Source organism: Athene noctua, chromosome 3 (genome assembly GCF_965140245.1).
Source record: "Athene noctua chromosome 3, bAthNoc1.hap1.1, whole genome shotgun sequence".
In the NCBI taxonomy this organism is placed as follows: Eukaryota; Metazoa; Chordata; class Aves; order Strigiformes; family Strigidae; genus Athene; species Athene noctua.
Window position 1 is genome coordinate 70,831,542 of NC_134039.1, and position 18,956 is coordinate 70,850,497.

At 43.8% G+C, this 18,956-nt stretch overlaps 1 protein-coding gene across 4 annotated transcripts in view; it reads left to right on the top strand.

Moving 5' to 3' along the window:
- Window positions 1-1,572: 1,572 nt before the first annotated feature.
- Window positions 1,573-18,956, top strand: part of CERK (ceramide kinase) — a 47,736-nt gene continuing 30,352 nt past the window's right edge. For 2 of the 4 annotated variants that reach the window (XM_074903259.1, XM_074903260.1), the window contains exons 1-3: window positions 1,573-1,829; window positions 16,071-16,184; window positions 17,371-17,493. In XM_074903259.1, coding sequence (XP_074759360.1) covers window positions 1,691-1,829; window positions 16,071-16,184; window positions 17,371-17,493 — 376 coding nt within the window. In that variant the 5' untranslated portion in view covers window positions 1,573-1,690. Of the gene's footprint in view, window positions 1,830-3,098; window positions 3,237-12,506; window positions 12,673-16,070; window positions 16,185-17,370; window positions 17,494-18,956 lie in introns of those variants that run through there. The other 2 variants (XM_074903262.1, XM_074903261.1) reach the window with 2 other exon arrangements.

Here is an 18,956-nt window from a genome sequence, read left to right on the forward strand (position 1 = left end):
TGAACTAATTTTCCCAGTGGAGAAATGATAAGTAAGTACCCCTGTGTAATATTTTTAAGAATACAGCTTTATCTAAGTAATCCATTAGGTCCTGGAGCATATCTGAAGTGGTCAACAGTGAATGTCTCTGTTACATTGTGAGCATGAGGCTGTGGTTTTCACGCAGCTGTTCTGGCTTGCAGAGGTGGTTACAAATACTGGAAATGAAATGTTTTTTAGATACAACCCAAAACAAAAGTATGTTGCTGGCCCAAGGATCGTACGATCCAGGTGTAAAAGGAATGATAACAAATGACATAGCTGGCAAAATGCAAAGAACCGGTGATATGCTAATGGCCGCTCCACAGTGGATTGGGCGGACTAATGTTCACGACAGACTTTTGCAACGAACAAACCTTACTTTAAGCCTCAATATAAAACGCTTTACGGCCATTTGTGGAGGGATAGATTAAAAAATGTAAAGGGCAATACAATTGACAGAAACAAGGAGTTCCTTGAAATTGTGAAAAGTGTGGCATACCTTGGTATTTTCAACAATAAATGGGGCAACATCATGTCTTTCAAGGCCAGAGGAAGGAATGTTGCAGTAATCGAGGTGGCAGATGACAAGTATCCATGGCACAGGAAGACTGGACTATCTTGAACACGTAACTTGGACGACAGTGCCTAGCTCCTTTGCTTTCAGAAAATGGAATGAGAGTACCTTGCAAGCTTCAGAGCAAAGCTCAGGTGCAGAAGCCTTTTAACCCTGTACTGACTCTGAGCAAAGGCAGCTGGAGTATCTGTATCATGAAGCAGAGAACTGGCCTCAGGCTGTACCCATGTAATAACAGACCAGTGACATTTTTCTCTAACCTCTGTAGGAAATATTTAGAACCAGTAGGTCTGAAGTGAGGTCAGAGGCAGAGCAACTGCTGCTCACTCTGGCCTGTATTTTGGGTAGGATGTGATGATGGTTATGGTGGTAAGGTTCAGGAGCACCATGGAAGACCTGAAAGGCAGCAAAGAGTTAAGAGTTTCATCGTAGTGAATTATTGTCAGTATCTTTAAGGCAAACCCTTTTTAATGGAAAAGAGGGCTAAGTCAGATCGAAAGGTTTGTGGTCCTAGATGTTTGTGGTAGATGTATTCATTTTTACTGTCGCGATGAGGGAAAAGTTGGTCGCCGCTGTGATGGGTGCTTGGTCCTCCCGCACAGGCACGAAAACAATCCGCAGACGTTAAGGTGTCAATCCCCGTTTCCCCGCCCGGAGCCCTGCCCGTGGCGCCTGCAGTTCCCGGGGCTCGGGCCGGGGGAGCCTCCGCCGCGGGTCGCAGAGCACGTGGCTCCCGCCAGCGGCGTGAGGAGACAAAGCGGGCCGGGCCGGGCCGCCCTCCGGCCCCCTCCTCCGCGCCGCGGGCAGCCTGCGCGCAGGGGGCCGGCAGCGGTGCGGGCCGCCGCGCTGCTCGCCGCCCGGCCCCGGGGCCCCGGCCCGCCCCGCGCAGCCGGTCGCCCCGCCGGGGAGCGGCGGCCCCCGCAGGCCCCGCCCCGGCGGCGCTGGCGTAGGCGCTGACGCCGCGCCCCGCCCGGGGACAGGCCGGCTAGCGGCGGGCCGGGGGCGCCGTTAGCTGCCGGGCTCGCCCCGCGGCGGCCGCCCGCCCCGCTCGGCCATGCGGTAGCGGGCTGCGGCGCGCCCGGGCTCTCGGCGGCCATGGAGCAGCTCCCGGGCGGGCGGCGGCCCCGGCTGGTCTCCTCGCTGGGGCTGGGGCAGCGCTCCTGGGAGGTCACCTTAGACGAGGAGCGGGGGCGGCTGGCCTGGCGCGACCCCCGCCCGCCGCGCCGCGGCGGCGGTGAGTGGGGCGGGCGGGCGTTCGCGCACCTGCCGCGGCCTGGCGGCGGGCAGGGGCCGCCGGAGGGGCCGCCGCTCCTCAGCGGCGGGGGAAGGGCGTCCGCAGCGTCCCCGGCGGCGTGGGGCAGGGCGGCTGCGGGCGGGGCGGGGAGGGGGGCGGCGGGGCCGGCCCGCAGCCGGGTCCGCGGGTGGCGGCGTGCGGCTGTGCTCGGCCCGGAGCGCGCGCGGCGCGCCGTGGCGGCGCCGAGTGTTTCCTGTACTTGGGCGCCTTTCGCCCTCCGAAGGCAGGGCGGCCGCCGGTGGCAGCCGGTGTCGGCGGCAGTGGCTGTCGGCTCCGGGGTTCAGAGTCCGGCCGTGAAAGGACGGAGGGCGGCTGAACACGGGCGGGCCCGGGCCGGGCGGTGCGGGAGCGGGGGGGGGATGGAGCCGGGGCCGGGGCTGTCGCTGGCAGCCGGCCGGCCGTGCCCCGCGCCGCAGCCGGCTAAGCGGCTGGTGCGTTTCCGAACAAAGCTGGAAGTTGCTCGGGAGGAGCCGCAGGCGCTGCGTGCGGGTGCAGCGAGGTCCCTGCTTGTCGGAGACAGCAGTTCAGGCGGCTGTCCTGAGAGTGAGCGTCTGGCACCACGGGTAGGAAGCCCGTCCCTGCAGCTGGATGCGGAAAGCACGGATTTGTTTAGCTGAAACCTATTGTTTCTTGGCACTGTGAGTAAGTAGCAGCATGTAGTTCGCAATGTATTCAAATCAGTCGTAGCAGGACCTAGGAGACTTACGGAGCTTTAAAAGCAACTGTATTATTTTTGGTTACGTGACTTGGTTGTGGTTAAAAAACACTTTCATACTGAGGCAGGGTTTCAGGTTTGGTGGGGGTTTTTTTTCAAATGAGGGTTTTTTAAAATCTTTTTGATTTCTAGAGGGCTCCATGGAAACTTTCAAAGTAAGTTTAATTTTTGTGACTTATTGTTTTGGAAGTATGTAATGTACGCTAATAGTTCGGAATGAGGTAAGAAAGCTGTTTGCAGTTCCCCTTTTGTGCAATTGGAGTAGTACCCACTTATAAAACTGCAAGTGGGAGAGGTTCCTGCTGAAAATACCTGACAGAATTTCAGGATACCTTCTGAAAGCACCAGTATGTCAAGCTTTCTACTACACTTAAGATGATATTTTATCAGTCTTTGACCTTGGGTTTTTTATATAGTAACTATTCCCATTATTAATAGCCCTATTAGTATGGTATGTGAACATCTGAAAATCTGTAATATTCTTCCTTTCACAGCACCTACTGTAGAGTGGAAAACTGCTGTCATCCTCATTTAAGAGGTTGGAGGAACTGAGACAGAAAGAAACTAATAATAGAAGGGTTGACTAGAAGTTTATCTGGGAAAGGTTCAAATACAGATGTCTCCAGTCCCAGGCAAGTTCCCAAACTTAAACAGATAAATAGTTCATAGAATAATAGACTGGTTTGGGTTGGAAGGGACCTTAAAGATCATCTAGTTCCAACCCCCCTGCCATGGGCAGGGACACCTTCCACTAGACCAGGTTGCTCAAAGACCCATCCAACCTGGCCTTGAACACTTCCAGGGAGGGTGCAGCCACAATATCTCTGGGCAACCTCTTCCACTGTCTCATGACCCACATAGTGAAGAATTTCTTCCTTGTATCTAATCTAAATCTACCCTCTTTCAGTTTAAAACCATTACCCCTCATCCCATCACTATGCTTCCAGAGAGAGTCCCTCCCCATCTTTCCTGTAGCCCCCTTTAAGTACTGGAAGGTTGCTGTAAGGTCTCCCTGGAGCCTTCTCCACGCTGAACAACCCCAACTCTCTCAGCCTGTCCTCATAGGGGAAGTGCTCCAGCCCCCTGATCATCTTTGTGATCCTCCTCTGGACCTGCTTGAGCAAGTCCACGTCCTTCTTATGTTGGGGACCCCAGAGCTGGACATAGTACTCCAGGTGGGGTCTCATGAGAATGGAGTAGAGGGTGAGAATCCTCTGCCTCGACCTGCTGGCTACACTTCTCTTGATGCAGCCCAGGATACTGTTGGCTTTCTGGGCTGTGAGCTCACATTGCTCGGTCACACTCAGTTTTCCATCCACTAATACTCCCAAGTCCTTCTTTGCAGGGCTGCTCTCAATCCACTCATCACCCAGCCTGTATTTGTGCTTGGGATTGCCCTGACCCATGTGCAGGACCTTGCACTTGGCCTTGTTGAACTCCATGAGATTTGCATGGGCCCACCTCTCCAGCCTGTCCAGGTCCCTCTGGATGGCACATCCCTTCCCTCCAGCGTGTCAGCTGCACCACACAGGTTGGTGTCATCGGCAAAGTTGCTAAGGGTGCACTCCATCCCACTGTCCATGTCGTTGACAAAGATGTTAAACAGCGCCGGTCCCAGTGCTGACCCCATGAGGAATGTCACTCGTCACTGGTCTCCACTTGGATATTGAGCCGTTGACCACAGCTCTTTGAGTGTGACCATCCAGCCAATTCCTTATCCACTGAGTGGTCCATCCATCAAATCCATGTCTTTCCAATTTAGAGACAAGGATGTCGTGCAGAACAGTATCAGATACTTTGCACAGGTCCAGGTAGATGATGTCAGTTGCTTTTCCCTTATCCCTCAGTGCTGTAACCCTGTTGTAGAAGGCCACATCACACAAATTCATCAGGCACAATTTGCCCGTAGTGAAGCCATGTTGGCTGTCACCAGTTGCCTCCTTATTTTCCATGTGCCCTAGCATAGTTTCCAGGAGGATCTGCTCCATGATCTTGCCAGGCACAGAGGTGAGAGTGACTGGCCTGTAGTTCCCTGGGTCTTCCTTTTTTCCCTTTTTAAAAATGGTGGTTATGTTTCCCTTTTTCCAGTCAATGGTAACTTTACTGGATTGCCATGACTTCTAAAATATGATGGGTAGTGGTTTAGCCACTTCATTCACCAGTTCCCTCAGGACCCACTGGTGCATCTCATCTGGTCCTGTGGACTTATGCACCTTCAGATTCCTTAGATGGTCTCAAACCTGATCTTTTCCTACAGTGGCAGTTCTTCATTCTCTCCTGGTCTTTTCTTTTGCCTTCTGTGTCTTGAGCAGTGTGGCTGGAGCCCTTGCTGGTGAAGACTAAGGCAAAAATGTCATTGAATACTTTAGCCTTTTCCATGCCCTGGGTAACCAGGTCTCCCATTTCATTCCAGAGAGGGCCCACATTTTCCTTAGTCTTCCTTTTATTACCAACATACCTATAGAACCTTTTTTTGTTGCCCTTGATATCCCTGGCCAAATTAAATTCTGTCAGGGCTTTGGCCTTCCTAACCTGATCCTTGGCAGCTCAGACAGTTTCTCCATACTCCTCCAAGGCTGTCTGTCCCTGCTTCCACCCTCTGTAGGCTTCCTTTTTATGTTTGAGTTTGTCCAGGAGCTCCCTGTTTATCCATGCAGGCCTCCTGGTGTTTTTACCTGACTTCCCCTTTGTTGAGAAGCATCTCTCCTGAGCTTGGAGGGGATCCTTGAATATTAACCGACTTTCTTGGGCTCCTGTTCCCTCCAGAGCTTTATCCCATGCTACTCTACCAAGCAGATACCTGAAGAGGCCAAAGTCCAGGGTAGCGAGTTTGCTGTGCACCCTCCTCGCTGCCATCAGGATCTTGAACTCCACCTTTTCATTGTCGCTGCAGCCAAGGCTGCCCTTGAGCTTCACATTCCCCACCAGCCCCCTCCTTGTTGGTGAGAAAAAGGTCCAGCATAGCACCTCTCCTCACTGGCTCCTCTGTCACTTGAAGAAGGAAGTTACCATCATCACATTCCATGAATCTCCTGGATGGCTTGTGTACTACTGCGTTTTCCCTCCAAAAGATATCAGGGTGGTTGCAGTCCCCCATGAGGACCAGGGCTTGTGAACATGAGGCTGCTCCTGTCTGTTTATAGAGGATGACATCCCCTCCTTGTCTTGCCTGCCTGTCCTTCCCAGAAGCCCTGTATCCTTCCATGCCAACAATCCAGTCGAAAGACCCATCCCACCACCTCTCCGAGATGCCAGTAAGATCGTAGCCCTGCAGACTTGTGCATGTCTCTTAATTCCTCTTGTTTTTTCCCCATGCTATGTGTGTTTGCATAGAGGCATTTAAGTTGGGCCTCCAATGAAGCTGAATTACTGGCTGGAACTCCTTTGTGTTGCTCTTCAGGTGCTCTCCTGCTGACCTGAGATCCCTCTCCAGGCTCTGGACATCTCTTGCTGGCGCTGGCATTGAACTGATAGGAGTGGGATGGATTGAGGTTCTCTCGCCCGGCAACTTTAGTTTAAAGTCCTCTTCACCACTTTGGCAAGCCTATAACCAAAGATGCTCTTCCTCTCCTCTGACAGATGGACCCCATCATCCCCCAGTAGGCCAGGTTTCTCAGAGCAAATTCCATGGTCTAAGTAGCCAAACCTCTGGCTGTGGCAACAGTCCCGTAACCAATTGTTGATTTGCCAGATTCAACTGGCCCTTTCGAACCCCTTTCCTTTGCCTGGGGGCTTGATGAAAAAACTGCCTGTGCTCCAGAGTCCCATACCACCACTCCCAGGGCTCTGTAATCCCTCTTGATACTCCTCAGACTGCTTCTGGCTGTATCCTTGGTGCCTAAATGAAACAACAGCAGCAGATGGTAGTCAGTGGACTGTACAAGGCTCAGTAGTCTCTTAGTGACATCCCTGATACAAGTCTCTGGTAAGCAGCACACATATCTACAGAGTGTGTCAGGTTAGCAGATGGGTGCCTCCATACCTCTTGGAAGAGAGTCACCTACTACTATCTCCTGTCGTCTTTTCTTAGCTGCACTGGTTGCTATACGGGGAGCGGATTGTGCTGTGTTACTCAGCTCCAGTGACTCCTGATGTAACAGGTCTTCCTCTTCTGTCTGCAGAGTAGGGAAGCAGTTCTGCAAGGGCACCTCAGGCTTTCGGGGAAGTCTCTTCCTCCTGCAGGTCCTCATCTTTGCAAGCTTCTGTTCTGCATTACTGGCCCTGTTCCCTTCTGTGTGTACAGGTGGGAGAGTTTTTGGCTGTGTGGTTGTGGGTCCACTGCAGACTGCACTTGGAACCAGGCATCTAACTCCTTCGCACTCTCTCTGATGCTACACAGCCTTCTCACCACCTCCTGCACCTCAGCCACCTGCTGCAGGAGATCCTCCACCTGGGCATGCCTTCTGCAGGCTGGTCTGCTGCCTGCCCCTGCCCCAGGAGAAAGGTCCAGGCACTTCCCACAGTCTTAGGTCCACACTGCAGCCTCTCCCTTCAGCAGCTCCATCTGGGGGGAGGCATCGGCCACTGCTGGGGTGGATGGTGTGGAACCCGAAATGGAGCTGCAGCCTTTGCTCTCAGATGAGTGCCTGCCCTTCTACACTGAGAATCAGGTAGGATGAGTGCCCTTGGCCTGTGCAGGTGATTACAGAACAGAACTTCCTTCCAAAGTGTCGACTTCCCCACTCATCAGCAAACTTCAGCAGCATACACTTGATCCCATCATCCAGACCGCTTATGAAGACATTAAACAGTGTTGGGCCCAATATCGATCCCTGGGAGACCCCACTTGTGACAGGTTGCAGTTTGAGAAGGAGCTATTTACTACTGCCCTCTGGGTGCAGCCTGTCAGCCAGCTCCCCACCCACCACACGGACCACTCGTCTAGACCGTAACTCATCGGTTTATCTAGGAGGAGGCTGTGGGGAACCATATTGAAAGCCTTTGAGAAATCCAAGTAGACTATATCCACTGATTGCCTCACATCAACAGAGCAGGTCACTTTGTCCTAAAAGGTGATCAGGTCTGTCAAGCACAGTTTGCCTTTGGTGACTCCATGCTGGCTTTTCCCAATCACATGCTTTATTTGATTTGTGATAGCTCCTAGAAGAATTTGTTCTATGACTTTCCCAGGGATTGAAGTAAGATTGATGGGCCCATAATTTCCTGGATCCTTCTTTAAGCCCTTCATGTAGATGGGGGTGATATTAGCCGCCTTCCAGTGTTCTGGGACATCCCCCAATCTCCATGACTTCTCAAGGATGTTGCCTTGCAACAGTGTCAGCCAGCTCTTTTAACACCTTCGGGTGGATAACATCAAGGCCCATCGATCTATAGCGCTCAAACTCCTGTAATATTTCATATACCAACTCTTCCTTCACTGACAGTGGATCTGTGTGCATCAACCTGGATTTTTGTTCCCAAGGCTTGGGGCCCAGCAGTGCTGGTAAAGACAGCAGTGAAGAAAGTGTTGAGAACGTCTGCCTTTTCAGCGTTGTTGGCGACTAATTTACCTCTCCTGTTGCACAGAGCACCAGTATTTTCCCTTTGTTTCTGCTTGTGGTTTATGAAACTGAAGAGCCCTTTCTTGTAGTCTTTGACATTTCCGGCCAATTTCAATTTGAGCTGAGCTTTTACTCTTCTAACTGCCTCTGCTGTGGCAATGCCCTTGGAGTTCTCAACAGGTATTTGTCCACTTTTACATCTCTAGTATGCTTCTCTTGGTTTTGAGCAGACTCAGACGCTCACAGTTAAGCCAAGGGTGTCTCTTGCTCTGCCTACTTCCCTTACCTTTAAAGGAGATGAACTGGTTTTGTGCTTCCAGGAGAAGGAGAACATTCTTGAAAAACTCCCAGCACTTGCTAACTCCTTTATTCTTCATGGAAGCTTCCTGTGGAATCCCTCCCAACTGAGCTCTGAGCAAGCTGATGTTTGCTCTTCTAAAATCCAAAACCTTTGTTTTGATACTAACCTTCAGCATGCTCAGCAGGATCCCAAACTCCTTAATATTGTGATCACTGCAGCCAAGGCTGTCACTAAGCGAAGTATTATAAAGCAGGTTTTCTTGGTTTATGAGTCACAAGTCCATCAGTTCCTCATTCCGGGTTGGCGCATCTAACATTTGTGTGAGGAAGCAGTCCTCTATACATTCCAGGAATAGGGATGACATGTAGCTGCTGTGTTATTCTTCCAACAAATGTCTGGGTAGCTGAAGTCACCCATAAGAACCAGGTTCTGTTGACCTGTAGCTTAAGTGACCCAAATATTGTTTTGTTGGCCTTACCATATTGGTTTGGAGGTTGATAGCAGATGTCTACTGTAAGATTCCCCCTTGGAGACAACCCCTCTGATCTTGACACAGAGGCATTCAGTAGCGCTTCCACAAAGTTAACTTCATAGTCAAGGTTTTTTTTAACATAAAGTGCAATTCCTCCTTTCTCTTCTCCTTTGCCTGTCTTTATGAAAACAGCTTATAGCCATCCATCGCAATCCTCCAGTCAGATGAGTTGTCCCACTGTGTTTCACTTATTCCTAGGATACCATAACTTTCTGAGTGGGTGTGGAACTCCAATTCCTCCTGTTTGTTCCTCAGGATGCGTGCACTGATATACATACACTTGAGGTGGATGGTCTGGTTCACATCTTGGAAGGCAGCTAAGGAACATTTGTTGCTGCTCTAGTTGGCTGGGCTTATTCCCCAGTTGATTGCAATGGTGTGAGCGTTGCCACTTAGGACAGCCCTCCCCCTGCCCAGCAAGTCCTTCAGTTTAAAGCCCACCTCACCCAGGTTGGCCAGCCTGCTGCCAAAGATTCCATTGCCTCTTCCAGACATATGGATCTCATCCATCCCTAGCAGGCTGTAGTCATTGGAGAATGTCCCATTGTCATAAAAGCCAAAGTCCTTATGATGGCATCACCCGTGAAGCCAGAAGTTGATATGCATTATATGTCTATTTCTGGCAGCGCCCTTCCCTCTAACTGGTAAAATGGAAGAAAAGAGAACTTTTTTCTTGTATATCCAGGACTTTGCAGTCTTCAATACTATGACAGTTTTAGATTTTTCCTGCCCTGTTGTCTTTAAGCTCTTTTAAGACCTGGGATGGCTCATGGTGTTCTCTACAATTATTTTGGAAATATGAGCAACATATACATGACAGTATATAAAAAACTCTTTATAATATGGAAGATGGTTAGTCAGAAGCATATAATTTCAGAGGAGTTGCTTGACCAAGATTGCTATCTTTCTGCCATTTAGCCTTTGACTACATGACTACTGTGCAGTATGCCTAAATACAGACTTAATTATGCAGTATAGAAGTGCTATATTTTTTGCTTAATAGGTAGCTATTACAGTGTCTTTAAACTGAAAAACTCAGTGAGGGCTGCTTATTTTCTGAGCATTTATTACTGTCTTGGATTTAGCTACAGAGATAAAAGTGGTTTGGTCTCTATTTTGTCAAGGTTTTCAGGCTTTGACAGGTAAGGAACTAGAGCTGTAGGTAGCTGTAGAAGCTGTAGAAGGTATAGGTAGCTGTAGAAATGTTGAAATATCTACCTCGCCCTGTTGCATCCAAATTCAGGGACAGAGAAGAAACAATAGAGACTTTGTCCTATTGTCCAGGAGAATATAGTTTTACAGAATATGGGGAGATTATTGTGTTTCCTCATCTTTGTACAATTATATTAAAAAATACTTTTTTTTTTTTTAAACCCATTTTGTCAAAACGCATTTTGTGAATAAAGAAGTATTAGTTCAGGAGAATTATTTTTAATGCTATCATTGAGAAGATGCCAACAATAACAAAAACATAAAATGTTTGTTCATGTCATGGTATGTTTTTAAAACCTTAAATCCTAAATACTGTTTACTTTCCTTCCTACTGTTAAACCTTGCTTAACAGCATCATATTTTCAAGTTCTGTCCTCAGTGTAATGAGGTTCCCATTTCCTGTTGTTTGGTTAACCAAACTTATTTGAACTTAGAGGGAAAAGTTTTATCTGAAATTTTTCATGCGTTTCCATGTTACTTTTAGCTATGCACCTTTTTTTCCTAGGCATGCCTTCATCTTCAAATATTCTGAAGAAGATTATTTTTCAACCTTGTAAGACTTCATTGTGAGATTTAGTTGATCTGGAGAGCTGAGCATATCAACTGTTTTATTATTTCTTCATGTTGATGGCACAATCAGGTTTTTCCTCAAGTAACATGATAAAACTTTATGTATCAAATGTCATAGCAGATTATGTATTGTACATATGTATTTATAGGTATTTTAGAAGTATTGGCTAAGACCACATCATGCCCAGTATTAAGGGATTTCAAACACAGAAGGAGATGCTCTTGACATTTTTGTGGTTTTTTAATTGTAAAGTACAAGCGTCAAGGGGATGATCAAACTAGGCACCAGACTCTATGCCTTCACTCATGGTGTGCACTTCTTCTAAAGCTTCTATTTCTCCCTTCAGAATTCTGGCATGGTTTTTTTTCCAGCTTTCCCCCCAAAACAACCATTTGAAGAAGCCTCAGTACTACTGTTCACAAGACGCCATTCTGATGTTGTGAGTTCTCAATTTGATAAGCACAGTACTGAGACAGCAAGATGGACCTGCTTAGAAACAAGGTCTGTCCAGCACCTGTGGTGTGTTGGCATATCCTTTGTGAAGGTCAATTTTTTTTAGTTGTTCCCAAATGGCAATGGACACATGTACAAATCTGAACTATGTTTTTCTCTAGGCAGTTCCACTGGCTACATTGAACTAGTAGGAAGTGGGGAATAATAGTTGTAAAGGCATTGTTTCTTTGGAATTCAAATATAGATGCATACTACATTAAAAAATACATGTTTTCTAGTATATACCTCTTTGGGGTTTTTTCCCTTAAGGTGAAGAAGTGCGTCTTATTTCTTGCTTTACCATTGAAATATTGATAGTTAAGTTGAAAGTATTTAATTTGAAAATTTAAAAAAATCAATCAATGGGAAAATATTCAGTAGTATGATCTAAATATGCAAACTGATCCCAAGTTCAAATGGCTGCGATTTGGTTCAAATTCACATATGTGATGTGAAGTAGCAACTGTGTGTCTGTTCATATTAGGAACTGATCTGTTGTCTATTGGTTTACAAAGTACTTGAAGATTTACTAAAAAAAAAAAAAAAATTCCCTATACATTGCTGTATATTGTGTCTGATTCTTTCACAGTTTTTAATTAAATCATATATTCATAACAGCCTTTTTTCTTCCCCTTCCCCCAGGATGTGAATTCTCTGTAACTCTATGTCACTATCCACCATCTTCTCTTATTCTGGTCCAGCTCTCTGCAGTGCGTGATCAATACACTGCAGTGCACCTTCTGATAGAAAACTTACTTATTTTCTTGCTTTTAGGTAAAAGAAAAGTTGTTAATGTTTTCAAGTCACAAGAGTATACTAGTAATTTAAATTAATTCTGAATGCTGCTGCATCCGCGGGCCTGAGCTGAATTTTAAGAATAAACCAAATCAGTGATGTTTGTATACTTTTGCACATGTCTGTATTGCTTTGAGCTAACTAACACATGTTTGAGGGAGGAATTTGGCCTGCAGGATATAGCTGGCAGTGATGAATGAACATACCTTGACTGGGATTCTGAGTTTACATATTAACTCAGGAGGCGTTCTGTGGGAGTGGCAGGCAGTGATGCTGCACTAAAAAAAGCCTTTCTTAACACAGAAGAGCACAGTTGACAACTGCCAGCTACATTTTTCACAAAGCAAGCCCACTGTTGGTGTGCTTACCTTGTGGTTTTTTTGTTCCCACTTAATGTGGGGAAAAGTAGTATGCATCTAATTCAGTATTTTGCTGATTTGTCAGTTTGCACTTCAAGAAGAGTGTCTGTTAAGACTGTAAGAGCACTGTGACTCCGAATGAGTCATGGCTGGCACAGCCAGTGTGCTGGTAAGACTGTCACCTGTCCATTGTGTGTTTTGTTTGGTTTTTTAATTATATTTTTTTGCCATGCCCCTTCATCTGGTTGCTCTGGATGGACAACTTCTTGTCTTTAGTGTGTCATGTATGCTAGACATTGAACAAGGTGAGACATGAAAACACAGCTGTGTGAAGATCTTTGAGATAAAGCTTAAGAAAATTGATACGTACTTCAGTATTTCTGAACTCGAAATTCAGTCTCTTGAATCTAGATCTGTATGTTGAAAAAGTCATGGTATTTGGCCTGGAAGTTTGTCTAGGAACTGTTGTGTGCTCCTTAGCTGAGTGTATTGTCCTAACCAAGTGAAATTCTTTGTTTGGTATGATCTGAGCTCATAGCTCAACTTTTTTCATTAATTTCGATCTAGTAGTGCTGGTAGAAGCACCAATTTTTTATTTTTTTTTTTTTGGTTAATGTTTCAATAAGATTTTCCATGTTTGGGGCCTTTATGAGTGAAAAACTTTATGCCAAATCAGTGAAAGATGGCTTATACTACTTAATAATAGGGTAGATGCTACAAAAGTAGGTATGGGAAAGAACTATAATTAGTACATATGTGAACCTTGTTGCCCTCTCAAAAGAGGGCAGGGTAGACCTACTTATTTTTATGGGGAGGTTTTTGGTGATTAAATGGCAGATGAGGGCTTTATGTTTATAGGAGCAAGATTGTGCTGCTTGTACTGAAGATCTCTGTTTGATTTCTTCACACTGGAAACTTCTCCCTTCTGGAGAAAGGGGGGGATGGTGGGACTAAGTAGTTGATTTGCTTTCTGATTAAAGAATATACTGTATAATACTAAGTCACATAGTGATAAATTCATATTTGGACTGATAGAAATTCTTGAGGTCTATTCAAACAGAAATGCCACTGCATTCAGATTTGTTTGCATAAGCTGTAGGGAATGTTCTGAGTAACATGCTTGTATTTGAGAGAGCCTTGCATCTTTCTGGCCCTCTGCAGTTTCTGTAATAGGTAGTGTGTGGTTTTGACTGCCTTAAGCTTGGAGTATGCTATCAGGGCAGTGAAGTTATTTGGTGCTTGTACAGTGCAAGTAGTGCCGAGGGCCACAGTTGGCGTAGCTGGTATTCACAGGACAGAAACTTCTCAGACTTTTATCAAACCCAGAGATTTACAGAGGGAAGGTGGGATCACACTGTTCTTTGCTTTTGTTTTGTTCCTTTTTTGTTTTGTTTTTGGTTGGTTTTTTGTTTGTTTGTTTGTTTCTGGAATCTGTTATTTCAGATATGTAACTCTTGTGGGTTAGAATTTTTAAAATGCACATATATAACTAAAACATTTACTCTTTGCTTTTTTGCCACATATGTGAAGACATTTGCGTGAAAAGCAGAACTTCCAGTCATGCGACTGTCAGAGAATTAAGGAAGCTTAGTAGAAGTGGTTTCAAGGTCTACAGTGGTTAATATAAGCTATGTAATACGTGCTAAAATGTATACTCCAAAGCAATTATTTCAGTGATACAGTTTTGGAACTGCTTTTTTTATCTGCTTCCTATCTGTAGTTAGACAGTTTTCTCTATTATACAGAAAATGCCTAATAAAACAATGACTTTTGTTGCTGCTCCTAGTGTATGTGCTAATAAGTATCCAGAACGTATTTCCCAAAATGTTCATTAGAGCATTGTCACTTAAATTTTAATTAAATGTAGTTTGTCAGTTTTGTAGCATATCTGTGAACAACAACAAAATGAGTTACCACTTAGGTGCAATCTCTCTAAATGCAACAAGCTTTCTTTCATATTCTGGCATATGGAGAGGGGACACAGACAGTAGAAAAATGAGAACTAAAAGTAGCTCTGGGAAAAAAAAGGTTAAAGAACATGTTCCCTTCCCTTAATATATTATTCCATCTCTGTTCTGTATTTTTTTCTCCTTGGATGAATGAATAGGTGGATAATCTTACTGAGATCCGATAGCAGATCCTTTCTCTGAATGTTAGGAAAACCAATTAACTCTTGCTATCCAATAATAAATACTTTATATAGTCTTATATGTGTATATGTATGATATCTATATCTGTATGCAAGTAAAATATTTTTAGTGAATTCATCTCTGCTGTTGGATCTTTATAAATCCATTCTGTGACTGCTGCATTTCTCCATCATGCCTTTAGTAAATGCAATTTTTTATGAGCATTGGGTTTGTAAGTAGTTAAAACATTCAAATACAGATTCCTAAAAGACCTCACTGTAAAATTTGGAGGCTACATTTGTTTGGAATCAAGCTAAAAAAGCCTCTGGGAAGATAAAATTCCTAAGGGAATATAATATAAATCAAGTCAAACACCTGTAAAGGAAAAAAACCAACCCTTATGTGTGTAGTCCACAACATGTCAGGAGGTAACAACTCTGACTAGAACAAATAGGACAGGGAAAAAAACCTGAAATTGAACTAGTGGCAAATGAATTGTAGTCACCAATGTGGAGAGCTCAGGAAAAATTTTTGGCTTATTTTACATTCCTCACCACCACTATGGTAGTTTTGCAAAATAGTGAGGAGGATGAAATGTAGGCTAAAACTCAGTAACAGCAGTACTAGTGTTTGTATTTTATGTGTTTATTATTTCTTCTATCTATATATGAGAGAAACAAGTGTATTATACTTATTAATATAGGAGATTATATTATAATAATCTTACAAAATTAAGTGTTTTCTACATGTGTATATACACAGAGCATTTGCTTGTATATATACAAAGCATGCATTTTCTGTTCCACTTTTTTTTTGAGGTAATGTAAAAGCAGATAAATTTTGAAATCAGTAATGAAAATGAGACAAAATCCTCAATTTGACAGGAGTTGAGACTGAGATGATGTTGGGAATATAGGAGAAAAAAGAGCTAGGGTGGAGGAGATTCTTTCATAGTGTAAGAACAAGAGGCCTTTAATTCTGAAAAACAATAGTTTTGAAGTTGATACAAGGGAAATATATTTAACGGTACACAAACATGACATCTAGAATTTGCTTCTTAGGAGATCCTGAAGTTTAAAAGCTTAGTGGGATTTAAAGTCTTAAGAATTCATATGAATGTCCTTCTTTCATAAGCCAGCTACTTACTCGAGAGTAACAAATAGCCTCTGTAGTCTCTCTGCACCAGATCTAGTTGCACATTCTTTAAAATAGCTTGTGCTAGTCACTGTCAAATATGTGGACTAGGCATCATTGAAGGGTCAATATCATTACTCTGAAATCAATGTTTCTGGATTTTGGCTTCAAACAAAAATGTTTTTATACTCAATACTTAATTTTCTGAGAAATCTAGACATTTAATATATTATTTGGACTATTTCATAGGTGGTTATGGATTATGTGCTTTGAGTAAAGGCAAAAGGAAATTGAAAATATTCATCAAATTTCTACTTACACACTTGGCTGTACTTATTGAACAGCTACTCTAATTGTATGTCTATATCGGATTACATGTAGAAATAATCATTCTGGTGCTATTTTAAGATGTTAATGTGAAAGATCTTGTGTTCGTACAGAAAACTGTTTCGTACCAACCTCTGAGATTATTGCTGTAGAAGAAACTGAACTTAACAAGAAACAGCGTAATATTGGCAAATGGCAAAAAATGACAAAGCCACACGCTTTCACAGGTAAGGCAAATACAGTCTCAGGATGCTTGTGCTAATTACTAAGTTGAAGGTACTTTAGGTCAGACTCAAAAGGAATCTTCAGAAATTTTTTTAACAGAAATGATGCATTAAAAAAATAAAAAAAAATCACCATCCCCCCAAAACCAACAGAATCCCCTCAACCAAAAACACCACAAAATCAAACAAACAGAAAAACCCCACCAAAAATTTGCCCGTTTACATTTAAAGATCCTTATTTTGGAAAATAAACCCCTTCCTTTAAGAACACATGCTGTGTTTAGTTATTTAATTAAGTCCTAACTAATGTCTTGCATTTCTGCTGCTGAATGACTTTGCAACAAGGACACTTGCTTTCTAATACCTGACTAGAAAATTGAGAGAGGTGCTGGAGAAATGAGTCCTAAATGTTTGCTTTTTTTAAAAAAAAATTCCTACCCATCAGAATTTGTGCATGTAAGTGTCCTTCATTATTATTGCCTGCATGCTAAAAACAAAGTGGTGGAAATAAATTTGTTTGTTTTGAGGAAAGAGTGGTGAGTTCTGTGCTGCAAAGCTGAGGCAAATATGATTGCTTCCATTCCAAAATTCTGTGTTGTGGAGTACTTTCCTTGCATTTAATCCTTCAGTAAAAATGAGTGGATACTTTAGATGGAGGGGTAAGGGTGCTTCTTGTCTCATCAGCCTGGTTCTTAACATAAAGGAAAAATCTAAATATTTTTTCTCAGATTTCAGCTTTATGAAATTAAATTTACTCTGTTGGTTACATGGGAGCTGATGTGAGGATTTGGATTATCCTCTTAAGCTTATGGCATTGTATGTTATGTAGATGTTGCAGACTAACATGGATAAAATTATATGTAAGCTCAGTGAACTTTTGTATGTCTTTAATCAATTTATGGAAAGTGGATTGGTTTTGGTCTAAAAAGAAGTTTAGGTATTTGCTATAAGGTAATGACCTAGAGCAAGTGTTTTCATTTATATTTTCATTTTGACTTTTTACAAGTGTCTTGTTCACACTCTGAATGCTTCTGTCTTTGCAGAAGCATCTAGTGGGGGTTAATTACCACTTTTCCAAAGGTAGATATTTTGGAGACGTCTTTGAAATATGTTTGTCATTTCACACAACTGTCTTATTGTGTCATTGTGCCTCTTACTTTTTCCTTTTTTTTTTTTTAAATTTATATAGTATATTACGTGAAGAAAGCTCGAAATCACCGCTGGCGGTGCAGTGATGTGACATTTTGGTGTGTTGATGAGCACTTGTGTAATCAGTGGATTCAGGCACTGAAAGAATTACTTGAAATGCAGAGTAAGTTTGACTAAGCTACTAACATTTGTACCATCATTGTACAGGCTTGTACGTCAATATTATTTCGATATATATCTGCCTTTTTAAACTCTTAAGACCAACTTACACTCCAAAGTTGAGGGAGCTGAGAGTTCAAGTCTTATTCTTATCACTACTTTTATATCTTGTATATTTGCGAAGTTGTACTCAGTGCAGTGTTTTATTCTAATCAGTCAGGACTATGGATGTCTTAGAATTTTGCCCATATGTAAATTGTTTTCACAAAACAGGGACACATGAGAAGCTTAGCAGAGGCTTCAAAATTACTGTAGTTTTGGATAAAGGACAGCTGTAAGCTCAGAGATTTGAGGTACTGTGAAGAGCTGAGGACAAGGATTTTAGCAATTGTAAGATTTATGGGTGGCTTTTTGTGTGTCTGTCTCACCTTTCCAGTCTCTCTCATCAACAATGTGCTTTATGTAGTAAGAGATCCCATTAATCATTTCTGGGGCTCTTGGACATCTATTTCTTAGATGGCTAAAAGTAGTTTTGCAGTGGTTATTCCTGAAAGAGATACCTTGATAGATGTCAGGAAGTGGCAGGAGCAGAGCAACTCCATGACAGAAGGGCAGTCAAGGATGACCATAGCACAGGGTTCAGTCCCACCATATCAGAGCAGGGATGGGGACAGCAGCAGGCCCCATTTACAGCCCAGATGAGATAAAGTAATCAGGTCTGTCCAGGAGCAGCAGGAGATGGAGATGGAGGCAGGACTGGAGATAAACTACCTACAGCGTAGGTCTGAGGTCCATCTGAGAGACAGAGCCAGAGAAGGGTCACTTCTGATGTGACTCAAGCAAGTACTTAAGGCTCACAGAATGGATATTTAACAGAAAATGTTCTTCTGAACAGGCATTGGAAGCATGCATCTTACTAATGTTTTTGTTTTGTATACGTTACATGAGGTATCTGATTTCCAATAAAATATTTCAAGAAAATGGGGTTTGCACACCCAGTCAGTACACCTGTGAGAGATGTGGCGTGGGTGGTCGTCTCCATTTGAGTGCAGCATTCATTGTATTGGTTACAAACCATTTCAGAACAGGTAACTGGTTCTCAGAGAGTATGAATCGTGCTTTGGGTGTGTAACAGCTTTAAACCATTCAAACAGTCTAGCTTGAGTGGATTTATTACACAAGTGTGCTGGTCTAGTGATTGTTCTTTCCTTTTAAAATAATATTTTAGACTGCCATCTGAGGAAGTGCGAATGTTATAACAGGTCTTTGTGTTCTGTACATAAAAGAAGGCTCTCCAGGTGCAGCAAGCGTTACCATTTTATGTATCTGTTAGTATAGAGGTGTAATAATTGTTTTTATTGCCACCACCAGTGTAAATCTGTAACTGAGCAAGCTTGAGATAGGAATATCCAAGGTGTTTTCTGGGAGGAAAGGGTTACACTATATGGCAAGTGCTTGCTGTGCAGC